The following is a 27,364-nucleotide window of genomic DNA, read 5'->3' on the forward strand; positions in this document are numbered from 1 at the left end:
GAGGGCCTGAGGCAGACCAGAGTCCTGGGAGGGTTTCTGTGGTCCTCTGCCTCCCTGCACCTCCCCATCAGAGCAAGGCCCCCCTCTTTGGGAACAGCCACTTTTGGCTGCTCTGTGGCCTCTAGAGCCAGCCCCTGAGAATACCCCACAACCCTCCCTCTGAACCCTGGCATGGGCTGCAGGGCCAGCTCTGCTGCTGGTTTCCTGTATGACCTTGGGCAAGTCATGCCTCCTCTCTTGGTCATCTCTGTTCTGAGCCCTGGCTTGCTGTTTAGACATGTGTTTCCAGATGGGTGAGCTGAGTCCCCAGGAAGGTCAGGGTTTGATGAACTCCTTGGAAAGGGTTCTCTAGTATCTTCCCTTCTGCTGCCTCTGGAGGGCCCTGCATCAATACTGGGAGAGGGACAGGGCAAGGAAATAGCTCCTGGTGAGATCCCTTCCCCCAGTCTCAGTTTCTTCCTCTTTACAGTGGGGGTAACAGTGGACCTGGGGGCTGCAGGCTGCGGAGGGGGAGTCAGGAATGTGGGTGGGTGGGTGGCTGTCCTTGTGGCCAAGAGATTAGGATTGTGCTGGTTTTTTTCCAGTGACACCCAGCAACTCTCTGTCCTCTCAAGAATGTTCTCTAGGGAGAACAAGACTTGACTGATTCTTCAGAAGAGTGCTGCACCCATTTTACAAGCGGACAAGCCAAGTCCTTAGAAGGCATGGGACTAGTCCAAGGATGGGTGGCAGGTGATCTGAAGCCTCTAGGCCCCTAGCCCCAGGTGGCCTGTTCCCTCAATGGAGCCACTCCAGCTCTGGCAAGGGCAGGTGCGGTGGCGCTGCTGGTGCCTGCTGTGGGAGTACAGTGGGCCTTTGTGCCAGGCGGGCACCACCCCCTGGCTGGCCCCTCCCCATTCGCAGGACAGCTCTTACCTGCCGGGCCGCCGCCCCAGCCAACAGCTCAGCTGGGTGCTCCTTCCTGGGCTCCACGCCCGGAGCTGCTTCCCGACGGTGCAGCCGCAAGGCATCGCAGGGGCCCCGCGCTACTGCCCTGCTCCCTCAAAGTCCCAGGTCCCCTCCCCCGGTGCTGATCATTAACCAGGAGGCCGTATAAGGAGCTAGCGGCCCTGGCGAGAGGGAAGGACGCAACGCTGCCACCATGGACAGTAGCACCTGGAGCCCCACGACCACCGCGGTCACCCGGCCTGTTGAGACCCACGAGCTCATTCGCAATGCAGCCGATATCTCCATCATCGTTATCTACTTCGTGGTAGTGATGGCCGTCGGACTGTGGGTATGCAGCGGGTTCTGGGATGCGGGTGGGGAGGGTGCGCACAGAGGAGGAGCAACGGCCTCGCTGAGCTGCAAGGGGCAGTAGGCTTAAGTGTCGGTGGAGGGGAGAGGAAATGACTTGGAAGCACTTTAGAAGCACTCAGAGGCACAGCATGAAGGGAGGAGGGCAAGCAAGGATGAGCAGAAGTGAGAAGGGTGCCCAGGGCAGCCTGCCAGGAAGGACCAAGGAGGATACCTGAGCCTGTGAGCAGAGAAGGAAGGTGGGGGTTTGAAGAGACTGCTGGAAAGTGTAAGGGGCAGGAAAGCGGCTGCTTAGAGCTACAGGGAGGGCTCTGGGGCTTGGGAGATGAGCCTCTAGCAGGTGACTACTGTCCTACCTTTTAGTCATCCAGTTTCAGATGGGAAAGAAATGGTGTGGAGTGGGAAAGCCACAGCCTCTGCCAGCCCCAGAGATGGGGATGCTGAGGTGGCAGACAGAGGGATGCTGACCCATGCCCCACTCCTGGGAGAGGCTGACCCAGAGGCCTTGTGCATGAGGATCCCAGGGGCTGGATCAAGTTAGAGATGAGAAAGATGGGTGGAAAAGGAGGAGGAGGAAGACCTGGGGGTGACCTGGCACTGGAGAGAGGGAAATGTGTGTCTTCTTTTGGGACTCTGGGGACACAGCAAACCAGAGAAACTTGTTCTCAGCCGCCTGGAACATGGGCATTTCACTTATGACAGACTGTGGCACGCCCAACAACTAGAGGAGGAGATGTTTTAAAAGTGTGCAGGACCGACTGTGGTGGTTCACTCCTGTAATCCTAGCATTTTGAGAGGCCAAGGTGGGAGGATTGCTTGAGTCCAGGAGTTCGAGATCAGCCTGGGCAACATAGTGAGACTCTGTCTCTACAAAAATAAAAAAAATTACAAAAAATATATAAAAAGTTTGCAGATGTTCCAGCCATTCTCGTGATTGTTATGGAGGTGGAGGTGATAAGCCCAGGGAGGCTGCTGTAGCAGCTGGTGATTGTGTTGAACTCTTTTGACTTAGAGGAGAGGAAGGTAGGCATGAACACTTCTGTGGACACAGAGCTTTTTCAGGGACAAAAGGAAGTGGTTTTTTTTTTTCTCCAAAGGAATTGTAGAAACTAGATGTGGCAGAATGCCTCCCAAGTGTCACATGGGGTCAGTATGGCTGACTTTTCCTCAATACTCTCAGCTTCCCAGACATAGTGGAAACTGACCAACTAGGAGCCAGGATACTCAAGTTCACTACTGGCTTTCACATGGTTCAAATCATGCAACATTTGGTAACTTCCCTCAGCCTCCAGTTTACTCAACTTTAAAATAGGTACACTCTTATCTATTCTAATGACTCCCCCATGGTTGTGGTGAGGATACGCAGAGGTGAATCTGAAAGCTGTTTATGGACTCTAGGATTAAAAAAAACTACTATTGTCATTTACCTTCCATGGTATGATCTGGGCTCTGAACAATGTTTATCCTTGTAAGTAAAATGGGCAGCAGTGGTCAGGTGGGTAGTATATTTTTACAAAAGCCACAAGACAGGGAAGGCCAGAATGCTAATCCCCGTTTTACAGAAGAGGAAATTGAAGCCTCATGTGGTTGTGATTTGTCTAAGGTTACAATAGATGAAATTGTTCCTGGAACTCAGATCTCTTGACTCCTGATTTTTTATGGTACCAGGCACTCTGCCACTGTGACTGACTTCCTCCTTCCACCCCACCCCAGCTTATAAGTGCTGGAGCCAAGGTGTGAGCCCGTCATCTGCTGGCTATACAGTACTGCCTGTTTCCCAGACAATCTCTGATAATATCGGTTCTCTTAACCAATCTCATTTTAGCCCTGCCAGTCTAGTAGGTGTTTATACTTTTTAAATGGTGTTTACATGTTTCAAGTATCTGTGAATCAGTATCAGTGAATCAGTATCACTTGTCCTGCTAAATGCTACTTAATAGCCTGTTTAGTATTTGTCTATGTTTAATCTTCCCCCATTAGACAGTGCCTCTGGACCCTGGTCATTTAATGCATTGGATTTCTTCCAGTTTATCCTCCTCTGTCTGCTATTAAAGTGGCAAGAGTGGCTTGATTCAGGGGCGGCCATTCTGACTCCTTCATGATCTCTGGGCTGCACAGGCAGAATGGTCCAGGCCCATTGTGTTTCTTCAACTTAGAAAAGACCCACACAGTCAATGTCCCTCTGTCACCTTCTCTATCTCTTCCAACATTATTTCATTCTGTTTTGTTCTTTTACAATTCTGCCTCCTCCAATCATATTTTAGAATTTGGCTTCTTACTTCTTCAGAGTTAATTTCCATTTTTCTTTCACCACCTATCAGTTTGTTTCTTAGGGAATTTTATATCCTTTGAAGCTGGATCTCTGACCTTATTCTTCCTGGAAGAGTTCATCAAGCTATCCTGAAATCCCCTCAAGCCAGGGGTTGTTAAACTATGGCCCATGGGCCAAATCTGTCTCACAGCCTGTTTTTGTATGGTCCATAAGCCAAGAATGGTTTTTACACTTCTCAAGGGTTGTGAAAAAGAAATAACAAAACAAAATATGAAGAATTTGCAGTAGAGACCCTGTATATTCCACAAAGCCTCAGTATTTACCATCAGGCCCTTTTTCTTTAAAGAAAAAAAATTTACTGACCCCTGTCTTATGCAGTCATTTGAACCGACAGCATCATTGAATGATTGAATTGGAATGGCCCTTGAGGGAGCCCAACCTTTCTGTTTTACAGATGAGGATCGGAGAGGGTGACCAGAAGTCATTCAGATGAATCAGTCCCAGAGCTGGGACAAGAATCAAGGTCTTATGATGCCAAAGCCAATGCTCTTTCCACTATTCTACCTTTCCCACCCCCCAAGACACTTGCCTTTCTGGGAATACTCCCTCCATGGTCCTTACTATCATTGCATTGTTGTGACAGTGTCCTGATGGTGCTGAATTCCTTTGCTCTTTTTTTTCTTTTTAAGTTGATGCTTTTCTTTAGATCATTTGACAAAATCACCTTGACTAGTTGTCAACAGCCTTCACCTGAACACTTCCAGTAGAAACTCTCCCAAGTGGCTTTATTTCCATCTCTGGACAGCTCTGACAGAGAGGATATTCCTTTTGGCTCTGGGCTCAGACCCGATGTCCTGGAACTTCTCTCATTTTGTCTGGTTGTGTCCTATGTGGGCCACACCAAGCATCATGTCTGTCCCACTTTACATTTCAGAAGACAACAGGCCACACTTGAGGCTTCTCTTCTCCAGGCCCAGCATCCTCAGTTTCTTAAGTTGTTCCTCATCTGGACAGAGGCCTAAAGTTCTTCCTTTCTGCTCAATGATATTTGTATTCCGTGGAGATAGAACCCAAGTAAACCCCAAACCAAAACATGGTGGGTCAGTAATTGTCCTTCTTTTACCCCAGCAGCTTGGAGTTGTGAGTTCATTCTCTTGCAGTTGTAGAGTGGACAGGTGAATGTAACACTGTGGTTTACAAAGTGGTGTCTGGAACTTTAAAGTTTTCCTTTGAGCCTCTTGTGCTCACAGAACAATGATTTTCTGTGCACAAAGCATTATGCCCAAAGCATTATGTGAAATTAAAAATTTGTAATATGGTAACACAAAGTAAAAAAAAAATTGTAATGGCTGTGAACAAGGCATAAGTGAAGTCATCTGGGTGTTCACAGACTTTCATTTGGAGAAGTGAGGAGGCTGTAGGGAAGGAGGACGTTTCCATGGGGGAGTGTCAGGTAGGGTTTCATGGGGGAAGTGGATTTTGAGGGGCCTTGAAGGATGAATAGGTAGGATCTGGGCTTGCATAGATGAGGGGATGAAAATTCCAGAGAAGAAAAGACTTGGTGCATACACACCTCTCTTCACCTTTTGTTCCTCCCCATCATCTTTCCTGAATTATTTCAGCTCCCCACTCTAGTCTCTGCCCTCACATTCTTCCTCTAAGCTCTTCATTTCTGAGACCAACTGGGGATATCAATCTTCAACTTCACAGTGACCTTCAGAATGGCTTTTCCTTGGTCAGTTGCTACAGACCAGGTCCTTGGGAATTTTTTCTGTTTTGGCCCTTAGCTACCTTTTCTGATTCTTAGGTCTCTTGCTATTCCCAAAAAAACTGCTACAGAGGACTTCACAGTATCTCCTTTGGGAGGAAGAGCCCTGCCAGGAGTCCAGAAAGACCCAAGCCATGCTCTCCCGGGTACTGCCCAGCACACGGGGGTGCTCAAGAAATCTATGTTGATTGATGGGACACAATAATGGCCCTGCTTCCTAAAGGACTAAGTTCAATACATCGTTGCAGACTGAGCACCTAGCAAAATGTTATGTGTCTCAGGCATGTTTGATGAATAAATTACAAGTGTCTAAGTGCCTGAGATGTCACCATCAGGAGTTAACGCCTTTGGAATAGTGATTTGGAATAGTGATGCTTTTTAGCCTCAGTGGTCACCTATGAAAATGCAGACATCGGCCGGGCGTGGTGGCTCATGCCTGTAATCCCAGAACTTTCGGAAGCCGAGGCAGGCAGATCACCTGAGATCAGGAGTTCAAGATCAGCCTGGACAACATGGCAAAACCCTGTCTCTACAAAAATTAGCCAGGCGTGGTGGTGTGTGCCTGTACTCCCATCTACTCGGGAGGCTGAGGCATGAGAATTGCTTGAACCCAGGAGGCAGAGGTTGCAGTGAGCTGAGACTGCACTACTGCACTCCAGCCTGGGCAACAGAATGAGACTCCATGTAAAAAAAAAAAAAAAAAGGTGCCACCTCTGACAGGGTTAAGTCACTATCAGCTACTAACATTATTAGCAAGTGTCCGCTGAGAGAAGCCAATAACACAGAAGAGGGAAGATGGCCAGGGGCCAGGAACAGAGGCACTGACCCCATTTTCTGCTGGAGGACTGGCCCTGGGCCTGAGCTGGACCGGAAATAATCCAAAGGCTTAGAGGCAACATCCCAAGGGATCTGTGGGAGGAGCTGGTCATCGTACATTGAAGATTCATGTCATTTTTCTCCTCATGAACCCTCAGTGGCTCCCTACTGCCTATGCAATAAAGCCTGCACTTTTTAGCCTGGCATTTGTGAGTGGGTGTTCTGCTCCACTTCTCACCACTCTCTCCATTCAAATGCCTCAGCCAGGCTCATCAGATAACACTGTTCGCCATTCTCTCCTTCTCCATGCTGGGTGAGGTTCCACCTCTAGATCTGCTGTTTCTGGAATCTTACCACATTCCTCCCTCTTCTCTAATAAAATTCCACTCTTTCTTCAATCAAGATTTGCTGAAATACTGCTCTCTCTGTAAGCCTTTCCTGGCTCCCTGGTCTGACAGAGTCCTCTCCTTCCTCTATACTAACACAATAGTCATGATATATTGGCTGGGTGCAGTGGCTCACTCCTGTATTCCCAGCACTTTGGGAGGCCAAGGCAGGCAGATCACTTGAGGTCAGGAGTTCGCGACCAGCCTGGCCAATATGGTGAAACCCGTCTCTACTAAAAATACAAAAATTAGCTGGGCGTAGTAGCACATGCCTTGTAGTCCCAGCTACTCAGGAGGCTGAGGCACGAGAATTGCTTGAACCCAGGAGGCAGAGAGAGGTTGCAGTGAGCCAAGATCATGCCACTGCACTCCAGCCTGGGTGACTGAGACTTTGTCTAAAACAAATAAATAAATAAATAAATATATTTAATCATTATATATATATTTAATCATTAATCATTATATATAATCATTATATATATATATATATATATATATATATATATATATATATATGATGATTCCAGCAACCTGCTACCTACACCCTCAGAGAGGAAAGACTTGAATTTGTCTGGTCTTTTATTTAATATTTAGTACAAATGCCTTGCATTCTTAGAGCATTTTTTCACTTTTCTGGTAACAAAGATATAACTCACATCCCATATGGTACTTTTTAAAAGTATGATATTTCTTTTTCTTTTTTTTTTTTGAGATGGGTGTTGCTATGTTGCCTAGGCTGGTCTTGAATTCCTGGGCTCAAATGATTCTCCCACCTCAGCCTCCTGAGTAGCTGGGATTATAGGCACATGCCACCATGTGGCTGTAATCCCAGCTACTCAGAGGCTAAAATAAATATAGCATTCATTAGGAACCTCAATATGCTTGTAAGAAAGGCATAAAAAGTTCCATTCCTGCCATTTAACAGACAAGCAAGCAGATCCAGGTGGAGTGACTTGCTGGAAGTGATACTGGAAGCTAATTTCACACTAGCCCTAGAGTAAGCTGTATGTATCTTCTAAGCCTCAGTTTCCTTGTCTGTCAAATGTAGGTTCCTGCCTCCTTCATCTAAGTCTTTTGAGGCTGCAGGGGAAGAAGGAATGTGAAAGTGTTTCAGAAAGTGGAGTGTGTAGAAGAAGGTGCACGAATGGGGAGGTATGTCCTTTTGGCTGGCAAGGCCACTCTTCTAGTTTTCGATTACATTTTTGACCCTTTCCTCCTCAGGCTATGTTTTCCACCAATCGTGGGACTGTTGGAGGCTTCTTCCTGGCAGGCCGAAGTATGGTGTGGTGGCCGGTAAGTTTTCTCTGAAATGCTATTTGCATAACTGCTTAACTGATACTCCCTTTAGGAACTCATTTTCTTCTTGGCTTTGGGTGGTGGTGATTCTAGGATTCAAGGATCCCAACCAGATTCTTGACAGTGAGTCTCATGCTCATCGGGTCTCCTGGACACCCTTAATCTCTTGTAGTAAGGGAATAGCCTTTAAATAAATCACCCTTAGAGTCCTTCAATAAAACACAAAGTTGGTTCAAAGCCTGTCATTGGTCCATAAATCCATAACCAGAATATCAGTTCTCAAATGCGCTGGCCCAAGGAACATATCACAGGGGTCAGAGGCTCTCCACTGCTGACATCTCACTTGCCCTTTGCCCCTCCATCTGCCTTTATCCCAGTCGCTCTGTGCCATAGGAAAAGTGGGCAGCAGAGAAGTTTCTGGAAGAAGGAACAACTTGTATTGACCTGGGTTGATATACCTGAGACAGAGAGGGTTTGGGTTGTCACCCACAAGAAAAGTAGGAGAAAATCAGAGCTCATAAAGTCTGAAAACATATTGGATAGAGGAGAGACTGGTTTTGGGCATTCCTGGGGTTTAGGGGGCTTTGAAAGGAGTGGTTATGACCTGAAACAGGTGAAGATTCAGAAACTCTGGAAACAGACTCTGTTCCTGAAAACTGAATGAGGCCCAGAGAGAAAAACAGTTTGTGTGTTGGCTTGAGGATAGAAGCAAGGGACAATCAGAGGGAAGGAGCAAGGACTCCAGGATTGAAATTACAAGAAGAGTCAGCTTACATAGGGATCTGGGCTGGGAGGTCCCCGGAAGCCTGAGTCATGCTTGAAGCAAGCCAAGGCAACTCATCTGAGTAACACGAAACCATGAAACTGTACCTTACATAACTGTGGGCTGGTTGGTGGCCCAGGATTCCCTTTTTATGTGGCACCAGGGTTTGCCACGTTTCACTCACAGCTGTCTGTGCGGAGATGTGATGGTAGGAAAGCTGTGAAGCTCAGGGGCTGAGCTTCGAAGGGGAATTCCCCACTCTTTGGATATTGGCAGCAGAAATTACAGAGAAGTGAGGCCCCAGGTACACAGCCCAGTGAGAGACTCTTGTTTTGGAAGAGAGTTTGATCACACCTACCAGGACTACTGGCAGAGCCAGCTCCATGGGATCAGCTCCCTTAGATTCAGAAAGAAGTATTCCAAAGGGCAGGGAGTGGGAACTGCACAAGGAGCCACAGGATTTGGCTTGTTCCAGCTTTGTGACATTGGGCAATTCATTAATCTCTGAGTCTCCGAGAGTCTCCTCTATAATGTGGAGCTGGTCAGATAAGAAATCTCAAAGGCTCTTCCAGGACTAAAATTCTAAGTTTCAGCTAGGCACAGTGACTCACACCTGCAATCCAGGTATTTTGGGAGGCAGAAGTGAGAGAATTGCTTGAGCTCAGGAGTTCAAGACCAGCCTGGGCAACATAGCAAGATCTTATCTCTACAGAAAAATTAAGAACTAGCTGGGTGTGGTGGTGTGCACCTGTAGTCCTAGCTACTTGGAAGGCTGAGGTGGGAGGATCGCTTGATCTGGGAAGGTGAAGGCTTCAGTGAGCCATGATTGCATTACTGCCTTCCAGCCTAGGGGACAGAGTGAGACCCTGTTTCAAACAACAACAACAACAACAAACCCCCCAAAAAACAAAAACAACAACAACAAAAATCCCAAACCCAACAACAACAAAACAACAACAGAATAGTTGACAAACTTTTTCTGTAAAGGGCCAGATAGTAAATATTTTTGGCTTTGCTGCTATGCAATCTCTGTCACAACTACTCCACTCTGCTGTTGTAACACAAAAACATCCAAGGAAAATGGATGAATGAATGGATGTGGCTGACTTTATTTGCAAAAATAGGTGGAGGGCCAGATTTGTTGTTTTGAGGACACACACACACAGTCTCAGAACAGAGCCTGGCACACATTAAACCCTCAGGTTTAGCTCTTGTTCTTCTTTGCAACTGAAACCTATTGAAGGACTGTCATATCACTTATCTGATTGAATCCTCAATGATCTAGTGAGGTAAGTAGAGTGAAGATGATGATTAACCCCATGGGTTGCCCACGTTTACACAAGATAATGACAGAGCTAAGACTTCCTCTGATCTTCTGGTTATTCAGGTCTCTTTATCCTTGTCTTTTGAGATGGAAATTTATGAGGCCAATTGGTGTGGCCTAAAGATTGGTCTGAAAACCAAGAAATTATTTCATTTGGGGCCGACCAGAGACCCTGATGAAAATTTTCCCTGAAGAAAGAGGACAGGTTCTCAAACTTTTCAAGTCCTCTTGCGTAAAATATATCTGATTTTATCGTTATGTTTCTAAAACCTAATGATCAGATCAAAGTCCAGCCACTTATGATGTCACCAGAGGGGCCAAAGGGTGTCTTAGAAAAACGTGGTAGTCCCAATACATGGGTGGGGAGCTCATGAATTGGAGAGGAAGAGAGGGAACCAGGCAACTGGACATGAGAGAGGCAGGGATGCACTCCAGGAAGAAGTGAGAAGGAAAGATAAGTACTTGACTCTTCATAAGCCTGGGGGAAACAATTCCTGCCTCTTCTGGCCCAGGTCCATTTGGCCCTCTCTCCCTGCTCTACTTGCTTTTTACCTGCATGTGCTCTTACTTATCCCAGTGCCCTGTGATGAGAGCTAGGCCTACGCTTTTCTTAATTTTTTTTTTTTTGGCCTCACAACACCAAGGCCTTGCACTGCAAGAAGGCACTTGACAAATATGGGCTGAATTAAAGAGAAATGAGGGAGAAGAGGGACATGTCCCAGACCCTCATGCTGGTCCCCCTTAGTGGTGTCACCTGAGACCTGAGTCTATATTCTGGCCTCTGGTGCAGGGTCCACACAGTATAGACAGTGGTAAGAATTCAGGAGGTTAGGAGGGTGCTGGGTCTAAGTCAAAGCCTGCCTCCAGCAGTGCTCCAAATTTCTGTTTTCATGCATAGAGAAAAATTGTTGTTGTTTAGGCTCATGGGAGTAAAACTGGAAAAGGAAGCCTTAATCAGAGTTCCCAATTTCAGCCCACACTGGACTCCTTGGTAAAGTTTGGTGTGGCTATGTTTCCTCACTCTCAGGCCATTTGTTTTCTCGGTCTGAGTCGAGGTTTTGCAAAACTTGGTAGTTCCCCATTGGTATATTTTGGGTGGGAGCTTTTGGGTTATCACAGCAGTGTCTGCTTTGCTCTTTCTTCTTCCTCCTTCTTATTTTTCCTCCCTTTTCTTCTCTTCCTATTACTCATTCTCCTTTTCCTATTCCTCCACCTTCTCTTCCTCCTTTTTATTCTCCTCATTCTTTCCCTCCTTCCCTTTCTTCCTTCTCTTTCCTCTCTCTTCTCTTTTCCTCTTTCTCTCCCCTTCATCCTTCTCTTTTTTTGGTGGAATCACTTCCCTCCCATTCTTCATAGCTTAGTCTCTCCTCTAAGTAGCTTCTCTGATTAATACACAACCACTCACCACTCCATGTATTCTTGGTGTTTCTAGGCATCAATTGATTGATGTGTAACCAAGTCCCTGCCATCTAGTTAGTACCTAAGCATCCGGCTTCTCCTTTCTCACTGGCTGCCTTCCCAGAATTTTCTAACAGATTAGTGCTTCTGTAGACAGAAAAAAAATACCGTTTTTTGTAATCCGTATTTCTGGTTGGTAGAAGTCGGAAGAGGCAGAAAGGTGGTGAAACTATCAGTTAAAATGAATTCGTTGTATTATTCATATTAGAAATATATCTGGGATTAAATTAGTTAATACATGTAAATCTCTTAGGACACTATATAGTTAATGCTGTCCAAGGGATGCCTATCATGATTATCATCATTATAATTGTTTCTCAGCCGGGTGCGGTGGCTCACACCAGTAATCCCAGCACTTTGGCAGGCCGAGACAGGCAGATCGCCTGGATTGGGAGTTCGAGACCAGCCTGGCCAACATGATGAAACCCCGTCTCTACTAAAAATACCAAAATTAGCTGGGCATGGTGGCAGGTGCCTGTAATCCCAGCTACTTGGGAGGCTGAGGTAGGAGAATTGCTTGAACCCAGGAGATGGAGGTTGCAGTGAGCTGAGATCGCACCATTGCACTCCAGCTTGGGCAACAGAGCAAGATTCCATCTAAAAAAAGATAAAATAGTAATTGTTTCTCATCTCCAGCTTCTCCTCCTTAAGCTGTGAATTGAATCATTCATCTATTTATGTAGTATTATTCTCTCATTCCACAACTGCATGTTGATACCTACTATGTGCCAGATGCCATGTAGGTGCTGATATATCCATGTGCATGTGTGTGTTTATGTCCCTCACATTCTTACAAAATATATGTAAAATTATCAATAATAGTTAAGTGCTCAGAAGAAAGTGTATTTGAGTCAAGGGTGAGGTTCAGTGGGAGGGAGAAGGGTCTTCCTTATTCAACATAGGCTCAAAGAGGGCCTTTCTGAGGACTGAGCATTCAGGTTGAGATTTCAATGATCAGAAGGAGCCAGCCATGTGAAGATTCTGGGATGAGTAACCCAAGTGGAAGGAACAGAATGGCCAAAGGCCCTGATGTAGGAAGAAGCTTGGGATATTTGAAAAACTGAAAGGGGGCCAGTGTGGGGTACAGATGGTATATATATTTATTTATTTATTTGAGACAGGGTCTCACTCTGTTGCCCAGTCTGGAGTGCAGTGGTGCAATCTTGACTCACTGTAACCTCCACCTTCCAGGTTCAAGCAATTCTCCTGCCTCAGCCTCCCTAGTAGCTAGGATTACAGGCTTGTGCTACCAAGCCTGGCTAATTTTTTTGTATTTTTAGTAGAGACGGGGTTTCATCATGTTGGCCGGGCTGGTCTTGAACTCCTGGCCTCATGTGATCTGCCCACCTTGGCCTCCCAAAGTGCTGGGATTACAGGTGTGAGCCACTGCACCCGGCCAAGATGGTATATTTAGATCAGGTGCTTTGAGTGAGTGACCCTGAATTGCTGATGATTCCAAAGATGGGCTCATCTCGATGAGAGGATGGATTGGTCTTCAGCCTCCTTAACCTCTAAACGCCAGTGGAAGACCTCACCTGCCTTTTGTGCCAAAGACTGGTGGGAAAATGTCAGTGGTTTCCTGATTTCTTGCCCCTTTGTTTCTTTGGGCAAGGAGAGAAGTTCATGAAGGTAATGAGTGAAAGAGGACCATTGTCCATGGGAATAGGAGTTGGCCGAGTAAATAGAGACTGTGATGACTCTGGAACAAAGCCTGTGCTTAAATATTTACTAGAGTCTCAGAAATAAAATACTCTGAATATAGGAGCTCCATCTGATTTTCTGTCCCAATCCAGGAAGTGTGATCCTTGAGATGGCAATGATCCAAGATTAAATCTTTTCAGACTTCCTCTGTGAAAAGAGAGAGCTTCCTAAGAGAGACACTAATCATGATTAAAGACAAGTTCCTAGAAGGTGAAGAAGGAATATGAAAACATGACACAGATGAGCACATTCCATTCCTGAGTTTACAGTGGGATGGGTAGGAGGTTCTCACCCCACTGTGCCCCTTCAGGGACATTCAGAAGGGAATGTCCTGGGAAAAACCAGAAAGTCAGTGTGTGCCACAGCCTCTCCCTGTGCCCCTGGGACTTCAGTCACCTTTGGCTATAAGACCTTGGGCAAGTCACTTCAACCTTCTGATCCTTATTGTCATCTGTAAATGAAGATCAGAATAATACAAACCTCAAAGAACTGTAGTGGGCATTAAATAAGAAAAAGCAAATGAAATACATGGTCCAACCCTTGGCCCAAAGGTGGTGCTGTAAAAGTTAGCATTCTCCTCTCCCTTTCTTATTCTCCCAGGATGGGGCTCTCAAACTGTGGTACCCAGACCAGCAGCATCAGCAAGACCTGCACTCTTGTTAGAAATGCAAAATTTCTAGCCTCAAACCAGACCTACTGAATCACAAACGCTAGCAAATGGGGCCCAGTAATCTGCGTGTGTTTTTTTTGTTGTTGTTTGTTTGTTTTTTGAGACACAGTCTTGCTCTGTGGGAGTGCAGTGACGTGATCATAACTCACTATAGCCTTGATCTGCTGGGCTCAAACGATCCTCCCACCTTAGCTTCCTGAGTACCTGGGACTACAGGTGCGTGCCACCACGCCTGGCTAATTTTTGATTTTTAGTAGAGGTGAGGTCTCGCTATGTTGCGCAGCCTGGTCTCGAACTCCCGAGCTCAAGCAGTCTTCCCCCTTTGGCCTCCCAAAGTGCTGGGACGATAGGTGTGAGCTACCATGCCTGACCAGTCTGTGTTTTAAGTCCTCCAGGTGATTCTGATTAGGGTTGCCAGATTTCACAAATAAAAATACAGGATGCCCAGTTAAATCTGAATTTCAGGCAAACAATACATACTTTCCTGTCTTTTTTTTTTTTTTTTTTTTAGCATAAGTATGTCCCATGCAATATTCGGGACATACTTATGCTACAAATGTATAATGAATATATTATCTGTGAATCTGCATATTCAAGATAGGCAGACTTAACTGTATATCTTGTATTCTGATTATGTTAAAGTTTAAGGACCACTATTGGAGGATATCCCAATGGAGGAGTCCAGCACAGCCTAGAGAAGGCATGGAGAAGACGCCCTGGGATCTCCCGATATCCCTTAAAGAGAAGGACAAAAGCAGGGAGCAGGAAGCCATCTCCAGAATTCTGGACATTCTGGGTCTTAGATGGTTCGTTAACAAAGAAAAATGTTTCCTGAAATTAGCTGACTGCATTTTCCATTTGGGCTATGATGACCTTGTTTCCTCAAGGAGAAAACGACGACTCTGTTTCTTTCAGGAAATTCAGGGTAATCTATAAAAACATGGGCTGTGTAAAAGCATCAGTACTTCTTCAGAATAGCATGTCTTTGTGGAGCAAAACTTTCTTAAATTTTGTCACATCATTAAAGTCCAGTAACACCCTTTAGGGTAGGCCAAAAAAGATTATTATCCTTGGTTTACAGTGGAAGAGACTGAGGCTAAAAGCAGTAAAGTGACTGCCTCAAGGTCACATAGTTTGCTATGGCGGAACCAAGATTAGAACCAGGTTGGAAGGTTCACAGTGTGCTTTGAAGGAGGGGAGGAAAAGGATGTCCATGCCATTTAATTGTACTTTCAAGTATGATTATTGATACAGGATCCTTTTTAAAAATCCCCTGGCTGCCTCTGATTGTGAAGCCAGTTGTCCATTGCCCTAGGCAATTCTTTTCATTGTTTTTTGAGATATGATCTCACTCTGTTGCCCAAGCTGGAGTGCAGTGGTGTGATTACAGCTCATCAAAGCCTAGACCTCCTGGGCTCAAAGGATCCTCCTTCCTCAGCCTCCCGAGTATCTGGGACTATAGACAGTGCCACTGCACCCAGTTAATTTTTTATTTTTTTGTAGAGATGGGGTCTCACTATGTTGCCCAGGCAGGTCTCAAACTCCTGGATTCAAGTGATCCTCCTGCCATGGCCTCCCAAGGTGCTGGCATTACAGGCATAAGCTACTGCACCCAGCCCCCAGGACAATTCTTGATGCCCAGATTTGTGATCCTGAGTGTGCACATGCTGACTTACTGTCCTTAGGGTGTGAAAATAAAGATAAAATTAATATGTAAACGTGAATCACTTTCTTCTTCTGGGCTACAATTTTATTTTCATTGGAAAATAACAAGGTCAGCTGTAATCATTTCCAAGGTAATTCCAGCTCTAACATCACATGAGCTGGGTTAAGATGTCAATTTTCTATTTCCAGGCACACAAAACATAACTGTAGCTAGCACTCAGTGACATTTTCACGTCTTTTTCTACATCCCCCCAAAAAACACATAACTTACATGCCTACTTTGCTTTCAGTCCTCAGGCTCTGCTAGTGAATCTGAGATAGCTCTGGAATTGTTGTTCCTTATTCTTAAAGATTTTAAAGGATTGTGTTCTGATTATAAAATTATACAAACCCCTTGTGAAAAAACTGGAAAAGTATTTTTTAAATGCACTCATTGTTTTGTCTTCCCAAGATAATCATTGTTAAATTTGGATATATTTATGTATACACAGGTACACACACACACACACCTATGCATATATTTAAACATTTTGGGGCTCATAGGGTATATAGGTTTGTATCTCCTCATGTCATAGCGAATTCTTCAAAGCTATAATTTTAATGGCTGCACAATATTCCATCATATGGCTGGGTGCAGTGGCTCATGCCTATAATCCTAGCACTTTGGGAAGCCAAACTTGGCTTTTGGGAGGAAAGCTTGAGGTCAGGAGTTTGAGACCAGCCTAGTCAATATAGCGAGATCCCGTCTCTACAAAAATTTTTTAAAAATTCTATCATAAATATGAACTTGAATTTATCCAATTGTTTTTCTATTGTTGGGCCCTTACGTGGTTTCCAACATTCCTCTGTTGTAAATGACATAGCAATGAACATACTGATGAAATCCTTGTATCTAAGTCTTTGTCTGCATCTCTGATAATTTGCTTAAAACCGAGTCCTAAAAATAGGGTCATATAAGTGGAAGGAGACAAACTTTCAAATGATTTTAACGTGTACCAACCGACAACTTTCCAGAAAAATGGTATCAATTTACATCTCTACCAGAAATATGTGGGAGAGCCTATTTACTTGCCAACACCAAGTATTTAACATTAAAAAAATCCTATTTGACGGACTAACCTATAAGGTCAGTTCCCCTTATGGTCTTGTTCTTATGAACACTGAGCTTGTGGGTTGCCAGACTGATATTTCACAGAGCCACTTCATAGTCTCCAGTATACCCTGCTGTTCTCATGGGCCCTGGGTAGGCCTGGCAGGCTAGGTTTATTGCCTCTTCTTCAGGAGAGAGTGGTCCTTGGCATGTCCCTGAGAAGAGTCCTGACTCCATGCCCCAGTGGGAATAAATGCAGCTCTCAGACATTTGGTTGCTATGGTTTCTGTTGTTTCCCCAAGTGGAACATTCAAAGATTTGATATCACTTACTCACTCAGCAGATCTTTACTGAGTCCTTGCCATATGCAAAGAATGTCCTCTGTCAAGTGGAAGCAGGACTGGATTGCAGAGAGCCTGGAGTGCCTGAAATTCCTCTTCTGAATTTCATGCCACAGCTGAGAGGCAGAGGTTACAGTGAGCCGAGATCATGCCATTGCACTCCTGCCTGGGTGACAGAAAAAGACTCTGTCCCAAAAGTGGGCTCTTTGAAGGCTAGAAGGTATTTGGGGCAGCAGACTTGTGTGGAAGCAGTTATCAAAGTGGGGATGTGACACGCACCAGGAGAGGGGAACAGACAACACATGAGGTAAGAGATTGGAGGATGGAGATCGGCTCTGGATGGTGTCAGTGGAGAGGTGGGACTGGGCTTTATTCTGCAGATGAGGGAAGTGTTTTTATAGACAGAGCTTGATGAAGAGGGCATTCCAGGAAAAACGAAAATGTCATAAACAAAAGCAGGAGGCAGGAAAGCACAGAGCACATCTTGGAAATTGAGCCAGTGTGGTTTTGCCAGAGTGGAGGGGACATGGCAGGGCATGGCAGGGCTGCTGAGATTGGAGAAGGTGGGACTGACTTTATTGCAGAGAGCCTGGAGTGCCTGTAATTCCTCTTCTGAATTTCACGCCACAGCTGAGAGGTTGAAAAGTGCTCTGGTCAACAACCTTTGTTGTCTCTGGTGGTTGAGATCACCTCTGAGAACTCTCACAATCCCATCTCTTGAGGAGATAAATTGTTTGCGGAATGATTTCCCACCAAGATTTTGAGTAGCTTCAGTGGATTTCCAGTCGAAATATCTTTGCTTTCATAACTTTGCTGCGGCCTGATGGTATCATGGAAGTCTTGATTCTACCAAGCCTTCCAGTTCCAGGGCCTCCCTGGTGAGATCAGTCAAAGTTTCTTTCACTCCATGTTCTATATGTTGGCATGTGGTTGAAGTGAAAATGCCGCCCACTGGGCAGCACAGGTGCCATGGTTACATATATATATACACACACACACACACATATATATATATACACACACACACATATATACACACACATATATACACACATATATACACACACATATATACACACATATATATATACACACACATATATACACACATATATACACACACATATATATACACACACATATATATACACACACACATATATATACACACATATATACACACACACACACACACACACATATATATATATATATATATTTTTTTTTTTTTTTTGAGAGATGGAACTTTGCTCTTGTTGCCCAGGCTGGAGCCCAATAGCGCGATCTCGGCTCACTGCAACCTCTGCCTCCCAGGCTCAAGTGATTCTCCTGCCTCCCTCCCGAGTAGCTGGGATTACAGGCACCTACCACTACGTCTGGCTAATTTTTTTGTATTTTTAGTAGAGATGGGGTTTCACCATGTTGACCATATCTGGTCTTGAACTCCTGACCTTAGGTCATCTGTCTGGCTCATCCTCCCAAAGTGCTGGGATTACAGGTGTGAGCCACTGTGCCCAGTGGGTAACAGATCTTTACAACTCTGGCAGTTAAGCAGGGAATTTTGGAGAGAGCCTCTTTCACTTTTTGTCCTCCAGATCTTAGCATTTTTTGGGGGGGACACGGTCTTATTCTGTCCCCCCGATTGCAGTGCAGCAGCATGATCACACTCACTGCAACCTTGAATTACTGGGCTCAAGCGATCCTCCCACCTCAGCCTTCCAAGTAGCTAGGACTACAGGTACATGCCACCATGCTCAGCTAGTTTTTAATTTTTTTGTAGAGACGGGGTCTCACTATGTTACCCAGGCTGGTCTTGAACTCTTGGCCTCAAGTGGTCCTCTCACCTCAACCTCCCAAAGTGTTGGTATTGCAGGCCTGAGACACCACACCACCAGGCCAGATTTTAGCATTCTAATTGTATAGTTACAGACTGCATCCCTGCTTCCGAAGAGTGATGAAAACAAGTTTAAGGAGGAAACAGTGGCTTTCAATACACTCTAGGGCAGGCTTCTCAAACTTTGTTGGGCATAAGAATCACCCGAAGAGCTTATTACTCTGATTTCAATAGGTCTGGGTGGGTCATTAAATAGAGTAACACCTGTCTTTGGTTCGAGAGACAGATGCAATTCCTGCCAGCTTCTGACTTCTAACGTTAATTGTCAGTAGCGGCTGGCTGCGGTGGCTCATGCCTGTAATCCCAGGACTTTGGGAGGCTGAGGCGGGCAGATCACCTGAGGTCAGGAGTTCAAGACCAGCCTAGCCAATATGGTCAAACCCTGTCTCTACTAAAATTAGCTGGGCATGCTGGCATGCAGCTGTAGTCCCAGCTACTTGGGAGACTGAGTCAGGAGAATCACTTCAGCCTGGGACGGGGAGGTTGCAGTGAGCTGAGATCATGTCACTGCACTCTAGCCTGGGTGACAGAGCAAGACTCTGTCTTAAAAAAAAAAAGTCAGTAGGGAGAAATGATTTTGCCTGATGTTTTTGGTTTAGGTAGTTTTCCTTTTAGAGGAGGCACAAGGGGGAAACATTAAATTTGTGCCAAACCTTGGAGGGACTAAAGTAAAAAGAATTTAAGTGATAGAGCCATTGTCTTGTTAAGGCAAACCAAATTGGTCTTTTCAGGAATCTAAATTGCAATGGGAGGAAATCTGTTCTTGCTGAATGTTCCAAATAACAGAGAGGCAGATTCTTTAATAGTGATGGCAATTAGAGGGACTGGCCTAGGTCCTCCGTACTGCCAAGAACTCATGGCTGAGTGACAGGTTTCAAAGAGGATTTGAAGGTGGATGATGTTAAAATCTTACGGGAAGTCAAGAGGGGCAGGTTGCTTCATTTTGGATGGCTCATGTTTGGAATAGTCTATTCAGGTCTGAGGTCCACTTTGGGGACAGAGATGGGGCTCAGGGCGGCAGAGAACAACAATGGTGATGAGAATCAAGTCCACTGTCGATGAGGAACAGACACACGAGAAGAGGAACAGACACATAAGAAGTCTGGGGAAAACTGAAGCAGGGAAACCATCCCTGTCCTCAGATATTGGAAGGGCTAACTTGCAGAAGAGAGATTTTACTTGTTCTGTTGCACTATAAAGGGTGGAAGCAGGACTGATGGGTAGACTTCAGCTCAAATAAAGAATGACTTTTTAACAAGTAGAGTTGTTCTACCACAGATTCAGCTGCATTGTAAGGTAGCGAGTTCTCTGTCACTAGAGGTATGCATTAAGAACTGACCATCACTTGGGAGGTGTTGCAAAGGGGACTTAAGCTGTGGCATCCACAGACCCATTCCACTCTGAAAGATTCAATGATTGGTTAATTTTTCCGTACATCTCCCCTCCCACCAACCTTCCAGGATAGGACATCTACGTGGTAAAATGTGATTATTAATTCCCTAAAATCAAGAGAATAAATAGCCTTTCTGCATTTTGTGATGTGACATTATGTTATTTTCCCAATTCCCATGCTCTCAGACCTGTTGGGTTTGGTCAGACTCAGTTCATCTTGCACAACAAGCAGCAAAAGTATCCACATACTTGTAATGGCCTTTCGAGTCCCATCAGAGGGTGAGGAGGGTTGGTAAAGTAGTAAGTGAGAGGTGAGGTCAAGTTGGGGAAATTTTAGATAAAGTCTGAAATCCTGAATTCACAGGAACATGGGGGAGAAATTCTAGAGAAGGACGTGATGATTCACGGCACTGGGTCACTCCCTGCATGGGAGTGGTGCCCATTCTCAAATGGGCATGAGCATGGATGAGGAGTGGACAGAGAAAATGTTTGGGAAATTGGCATGATGAACGCATTGTTGGTGAGTTCCAGCAACAGGAGCGGCAGTGTAAAAACCTGGCAGGGGAGTACAGGTCATAAAACAATGGTGTCTGTCTTAGTTGGCTCAGGCTGCCACAACAAAATACCACAGACTGGGTGGCTTAAACAACAGAAATTAATTTTCTCATAGTTCTAGAAGTCAAAAATCGAGGTGCCTTCAGGGTTGGCTTCCGGGGAGGCCTCTCTTCCTGGCTTGTAGACGGCTGCCTTTTTGCTGTGTCCTCATATATGGCCTGTTTACTGTGCATGTATACGGGGAGAGAGAGGAAGAAATTTCTGGTGTCTCTTCTTATAAGGACACCAATCCTATCAGATTGGGGCCCCACCCTTATGAGCTCATTTAACCTTATTATCTCCCTAAAAGCCCTATCTCCAAATACCATCACCTTGGGGGTTGGGGCTTTAACATAGGAATTTTGCAGAGAGGACACAATTCTGTCTATAACAGTATCCATTGTAGCTTTTGCTAAGTGTCTTTGAGGGTGAAGTAATTATCCTCTTGGGAGGAGAAAGGAGGGAAGGGACACTGATTGAGAATCAGCTGTGTCAGTCACAACTGGTTCATTATTTCATTTGACTCCTGCACCAACCCTGCCATGAGAGAAGACGGAGGCTTGCAGATATTCTAATCACCCAGAGAGTAAGAGGTCAAGAAAACATTCGAACTTGAGTTGTAAAGCTCATGCTGTCTCTGCACTTGAGGGAACTTTACCTTGAAACCTTGCTATATTCCTAAGACAGTTTTTAGGCCTGTAGCTGTCAGGAAGACCACCTGACAGGCCCTTTTGGGTGTCCAGGAAAGTCTCTGAATAGGTCAGTGTTATGATCAGAGTTGTGCTTTAGGGAGGTTGCTTGGCCATGTGGGTGGGTGGGGAGGTGACTGACGGAAAGGAGAGAATAGAGATCCTCTAGCAGCTCGCTACTTGGTCCTGTTGAGAGATAGTGACAGGCAGCACAAGGGCTATCTAGAAAGAGCTAGGTGGCCATAATATTGTGAAGGCAGAGTCAGAGTTTTGGTAAATGATTAAGTGTAGGTCATGGGGTAAAGAGAGGGAGTCCAGAATGAGGAAGGTTGTTCCCCTAATAGAAATGAATAGAACCTGGGCTCAGGACATTCTGATACCCCGAACTCTCCTGGCCTCATTCCACTCTCTTCTCAGATAGTGAGTGGGGACTTCAGGAACAGCCTGACATTGCTTAAAGGACAATGTCCCTGTTTGGGAGAGATATTGGAGAGGACTTTTTGAACTTATGACTCATCTAATGCAGTTAATAATTTCTGGTAATTATGTCCTTAATAGTACAGCATTAGGCTTAATTATTTATCAAGCAAGAGGTGATAAATGAAAAGATAGTGGGTCAGGGCAGGTAGGCCACTTGCAGAATGAAACTTCTGATTAAAAGTGGACTGTTAGGCTGGGTAGGGTGGCTGACATCTGTAATCCCAGCATTTTGGGAGGCCAAGGCGGATGGATTGCTTGAGACCAGGAGTTCAAGACCAGCCTGGGTAACATGGCGAACCCCCGTCTCTACAAAAAATACAAAAACTAGTCGGCTGTGGTGGTGCGCGCCTGTAGTCCCAGCTACTTGGGAGGCTGAGGCTGGAGGATCACTTGAGCCTGGGAGGCAGAGGTTGCAGTGAGCTGAGATGGACCACTGCACTCCAGCCTGGGTGACAGGAATAAAACCCTGTCTCAGGAAAAAAAAAAAAAAGTGGACTGTTATCCCCCTCAAGCTTTGAGCAGAAGGAGGTAGATGTCTCTAAACAACCTGCCTTCCCCTAGTTTCCCCTTCTTAATGAATGGCGTCCACCCAGTTACTCAATTCCCAAATCTAGGAGTTACCTTTGATTATTCTGTCCCACATTTCCCACATCTAACCTATCAACAGAGCCTGCCAACTTTGTTTCTAAAACATACTTCCTAATCTCTACGCTTGCCTTTGTCTCAACTGCTGTCACCCTAGTCCAAGCCACTGTCCTCTCTCACCTAAGCCAGGGATAGTCTCCCAGCTGGTTGTTCTATTTTCTTCCTTGCCCCCAACACTGCAATCTATACACAACTTAGAGCAATTTAAAAAAGCAAATTAGGTCCTGTCCCTCTCCTGCTTAAAATCCTCCAGTGTCATCCCATCTCACTTAGAATAAAACTAACTTTTTTTTTGAGTCAGGGTCTCACTCTGTCACTTCAGCTGGAGTGCAGTGGCACGATCATAGTTCATTGAAGCCTGCAGGTCCTGGGCTCAATTGATCCTCCCTCCTCAGCCTCCTAAGTAGGTAGTACGACAGGCACGCACCACCATGCCCAGCTAAGTTTTTACATTTTGTAGTGTCTGGGTCTCACTATGTTGCCCAGGCTGGTCTCCAACTCCTGGTCTGAAGCAATCCTCCTGCTTCAGCCTCCTAAAGTACTGGGATTAGAAGCATGAGCCACCACACCCAGCCTAAATGACTCTATTTTAAAATATTAAGATCACAAATCATTATCATATATCAACCTTCTTTTTGCTTCTCAGCTGTGCATACCTGTGTCAGGGGGTCTTTGCTTAGGTGGAATGCTATTCCTATGGTCTCTGAATGATTAACTTTTTTGCCATTTAGATCTCAGCTTAAAGGTCTGAATTATAATAGTAATTCTTTAATATTAGAGAAAGTCCACAGAGTGACCTTCTCAGACTCTTCAATCTAATCACTCTATCACACCCTCTATTCTCTTCATAGCACTTACCACTCTCGGATCATTGTTTTTGTTGTTTATTTATTTATGTTTACAGTATTTGAATATAAGCTTCTTGAGAGTAGGGATTTTGTCTGTGTTATTCACAGCTGTTATTAGTGCTTAACACGTGTAGTAGATGCTAAATTAATATTTGTTGAGCAAATGTATTAATGCACCTGCACCGACCACTGTCTCCTCATTGTCATTCTGAGAACTTCTTCTGGCTAAGCCTTCAGAAATCTCCCTCTCCCCTGACTTAATATTTGGCACTAAGCACCAGCTGCCTTATACTGGGAATAGGGGCTGGTATAGTTAGAACAGTTTCTTGGCATAATCTGTCTTTTGGGAAATAAGCGTTTTGTTCCAGGTTTGGACCATCTTTGGGACATTAGATAAGTAACTACAAGCCACTCTTCATCTGCTTAGCAAGAATGGGGATAATTACACTTGTTTGGTTCTTATCAAATGCTGCTGTACCTTCTCCTCTTGGATACAGAAGGACTTTAGAACTTTCTGGAGTTCTTTTTGGCCTCAAATGCAATTGAATTGCTGACACAGTACTATGATTGGTTGTGCAAGATCCCTCTCTTGCTTTACCTGATATTTTCTTTTTTTGTCTACCATTCACAGTCTTATTCTCCTTTCCCCTTCCAGTCTTCCACTCTTGGGTATTTGATACATGTGCTTCCAATCTGTCTTCTATAATCTGTATTTAGACATGTGCATATCCTTGAAAAATGCAGTGTTTTGTGCATGTGTCCGTGTGGTCCCTAGAACCTCTGTAAAAAGTATCAATACTATATGATCTAGAGAATCATTATTATTATTAATATCATCTCTTGTTACTTGGGAGTTCATGGAGTCACATAATTTAATAGCTAGGAATCACTTGCAAATCATCAGCTCCACGCCCCTCCTCATTTGACCAAATGACTAAGGTCCAGAGACTTCCTTTGAAATGATTTCTCTCAAGAAAATTGTCAGTGTTTACTGAGAGCCTGTATTCGGCAAGATCCTAAGCCACCAGGCATGCTGGGGGATATGGAGATCAAGGGCTCATGCTCCTAGGCACACAGCCTTGAAGGAGATTTTTAGGGAGGCCTGGTGGCTGTGGGACTTCCCATATCTTCTTCAGGATTGGACACGGGGCCCACAAAAGACTCACAGATGATCTGGTTTTGGGATACATCCCACTGCTCCTTCTCCAGTCCTCTCCTTTTCATCTTTACTGTTTTCCAAGTTTCCACATCTGCCTTCTGAACCAGCTGTCCCTGATGATTCCAGCACAGTTGTGCTCCCAGCCCACTTCTGCTCTTTCTTGTCCTTCTCTTGGCTGACATGTCTCCTCTCTCTTTGACCCACTCTGAGTGTCCTGGGGGAGCACAGAGCCCTCACCTGACTTTCTTTTGCGTTTCCAGATTGGAGCCTCCCTCTTTGCTAGTAACATTGGAAGTGGCCACTTTGTGGGGCTGGCCGGGACCGGGGCAGCTTCAGGCATCGCCATTGGAGGCTTTGAATGGAATGTGAGTAACACTGCAGCCATGGTGCACTGGGGCTGGAAGGAGCCTTAGCAGTCAACCAGTTCAATCTATGCTCAGAGGAGCTGAAGATGTTAGGGAACCCTTCAGGGTCACCCCAGGGTGCAGACAGAGGAGGGGCATGACTTCAGGAGCCTCAGGGCCCTGCTCCCTTTCCACCAGAGTAGCATGAGAAAACCACTGGTATGACAGCAATAGTATTTTTTCTGTTTTCCCTTCATGTTAAAAAGCCAAGGCCCTTCTAGCCATGTTTGAGGTTTGGAAATGCTTACCACCAGATTTCCATTATTATTATTATTATTTTTTTAAATTTTTATTATTTTATTTTTAGAGACAAGGTCTTGCTCCACTGCTCAGGCTGGAGTGCAGTGGTGCAATCATAGCCTACTGCAGCCTCAAACTCCTGGGCTCAAGCGATGTTCCCACCTCACTCTCCCAAGTAGCTGGGACTACAGGCATGTGCCACCATGCTTGGCGAATTTTTTAATTTTTTGTAGAAGCAGGGCCTCACTATGTTGCCCAGGCTTGTCTTGAACTCCTGGCCTCTAATAATAATAGTAGTCGTAATAATAAATGTAATTATTAATTATTATTATTGTTATTATTAAAGCTCTCTAAATGGCATTTTACTCTGTGTAAACCAGGGAAGAGGTGAAGGAGAACCCAGTGCTCTAGGTGTGGCCCACTGCTGTGATGTTGATGAGCAGCCTCCCGGGCTCCTCTCTGCTGTTTTCTAGCTGCTATTTCCATGGGTCAGTTAGGCAGCAAAGGCCTCCTCCAGTCTCTAACGGCTCCTTAGGGGAGAACATGCTGGGTAATTTTTCTGCAGCAGCTGAGGGGCCCTTCAGGTGGCAGGGATGGGCTAAGTTTCCTCCTAATTTGAGTCCACCTTTTGTGTTCATTTCAGGCCCTGGTTTTGGTGGTTGTGCTGGGCTGGCTGTTTGTCCCCATCTATATTAAGGCTGGGGTAAGTATCTGCTCTGTTATTTCATTTCCTGCTGGCAAATGTATCTGTCAGCTTGGTCTTCCTAGAGGGCAGAGGAGACATTATGGGATAAATGGCAGAAAAATCTGTGGATTGGCTTTCACTCCCAGGTTATGAAATTCCCGACTGTCTGCAGTGGCATTATATGGGTATATTCCTCCTCCTCCTCCAGGGCAAGGGTCTGGCTCCTTAGTGATGCCCAGTGACAGGTTTATTGGGCTGGGATAACACCTAGCTACTCCTACAGTGGTAGGGCATATGGGATTAAAATGAGCAAATGGCTGGAGGTCAGGGGCCATCCGGCCACCTCGCAGACTTCTCTGGCCAGCAAAAGTTATGAATCCTTGACCACAATTCTGTGGCTCTGATATTAGGATGGTGTCACTGTTCTGTCTGCTCTGGGCCCTCTGGTCACTGTGGCTGGCAGTGACCTCCCTCGCACCCCATGCAGGTGGTGACAATGCCAGAGTACCTGAGGAAGCGGTTTGGAGGCCAGCGGATCCAGGTCTACCTTTCCCTTCTGTCCCTGCTGCTCTACATTTTCACCAAGATCTCGGTGAGTCCACTGCCCCAGAGGGCTGGGCTGTCTCAGAAGCTGCCACTCTCATTCCTCATCACATGCTGCCCACCAAGAGGCGGCTCTATACATTTCTATTAACTTGGCCCCTTAAGCCTTCTTGCGCCTTGGAGTAAAGTCCTATTTCTGCATCGAGGAGCCAATGGAATTCAATGGAAATCTGTCCTCCACTGTGGTGCAGGCTGAAAACACAAACAGGTTTGTGAAGGTTCAGGGAAAGCAGTTCTTAATAGAAGATTAAAAGGGAGTTAGGGATAGAATTCCCTATGATCCAGCAATATCACTACTGGGTATATATGCAAAAGAATTGAAATACATATATCGAAGAGGTATCTGCACTCCCATGTTCATTGCAGCACTATTCACAATAGCGAAGATATAGAATCAATGTAAGTCCCATTAACGGATGAATGGATAAAGAATACGTGGCATATATACATAATGGAATACCACTCGGCCTTAAAAAAGAAGGAAATGCTGTCATTTGTTGTGAATATGCTGTCCATGTCCATAACATGGATGAACCTGAAGAACATTATGTTAAGTGAAATAGGCTAGGCACAGAAAGACAAATACAGCATAGTGGAATCTAAAAAAGTTAACTCAGAAGCAGAGAGTAGAATGGTGGTTACCAGGGTCTGGGGGTGAGCGGGTGGGGAGTTGGGGAGATATTGGTCAAAGGATACAAAATTTCAGTTAGATAGGAGGAGTAAGTTCAAGAGATCTATTGTACAACATGGTGACTATAGCTAATAACAATGTGTTTTGAAAATCAGAGAAAGATTTTAGCTGGGCTTAGTAGTGTGTGCCTGTAGTCCCAGCAACTCAGGAGGCTGAGATGGGAACCCCAAGGGTTTGAGGCCACCCTGGGCAAA

The 27,364-nt window shown here is 45.3% G+C and overlaps 1 protein-coding gene across 1 annotated transcript in view; it reads left to right on the plus strand.

Annotated features, from left to right (window-relative positions):
- Positions 1-584: 584 nt before the first annotated feature.
- Positions 585-27,364, plus strand: part of SLC5A1 (solute carrier family 5 member 1) — a 70,369-nt gene continuing 43,589 nt past the window's right edge. Inside the window, exons 1-5 of the mRNA XM_003821489.6 lie at positions 585-1,276; positions 7,760-7,831; positions 24,808-24,912; positions 25,835-25,894; positions 26,364-26,468. Coding sequence (XP_003821537.1) covers positions 1,142-1,276; positions 7,760-7,831; positions 24,808-24,912; positions 25,835-25,894; positions 26,364-26,468 — 477 coding nt within the window. The 5' untranslated portion in view covers positions 585-1,141. The remainder of the gene's footprint in view (positions 1,277-7,759; positions 7,832-24,807; positions 24,913-25,834; positions 25,895-26,363; positions 26,469-27,364) is intronic.

This window comes from Pan paniscus, chromosome 23 (assembly GCF_029289425.2).
Source record: "Pan paniscus chromosome 23, NHGRI_mPanPan1-v2.0_pri, whole genome shotgun sequence".
NCBI lineage: Eukaryota > Metazoa > Chordata > Mammalia > Primates > Hominidae > Pan > Pan paniscus.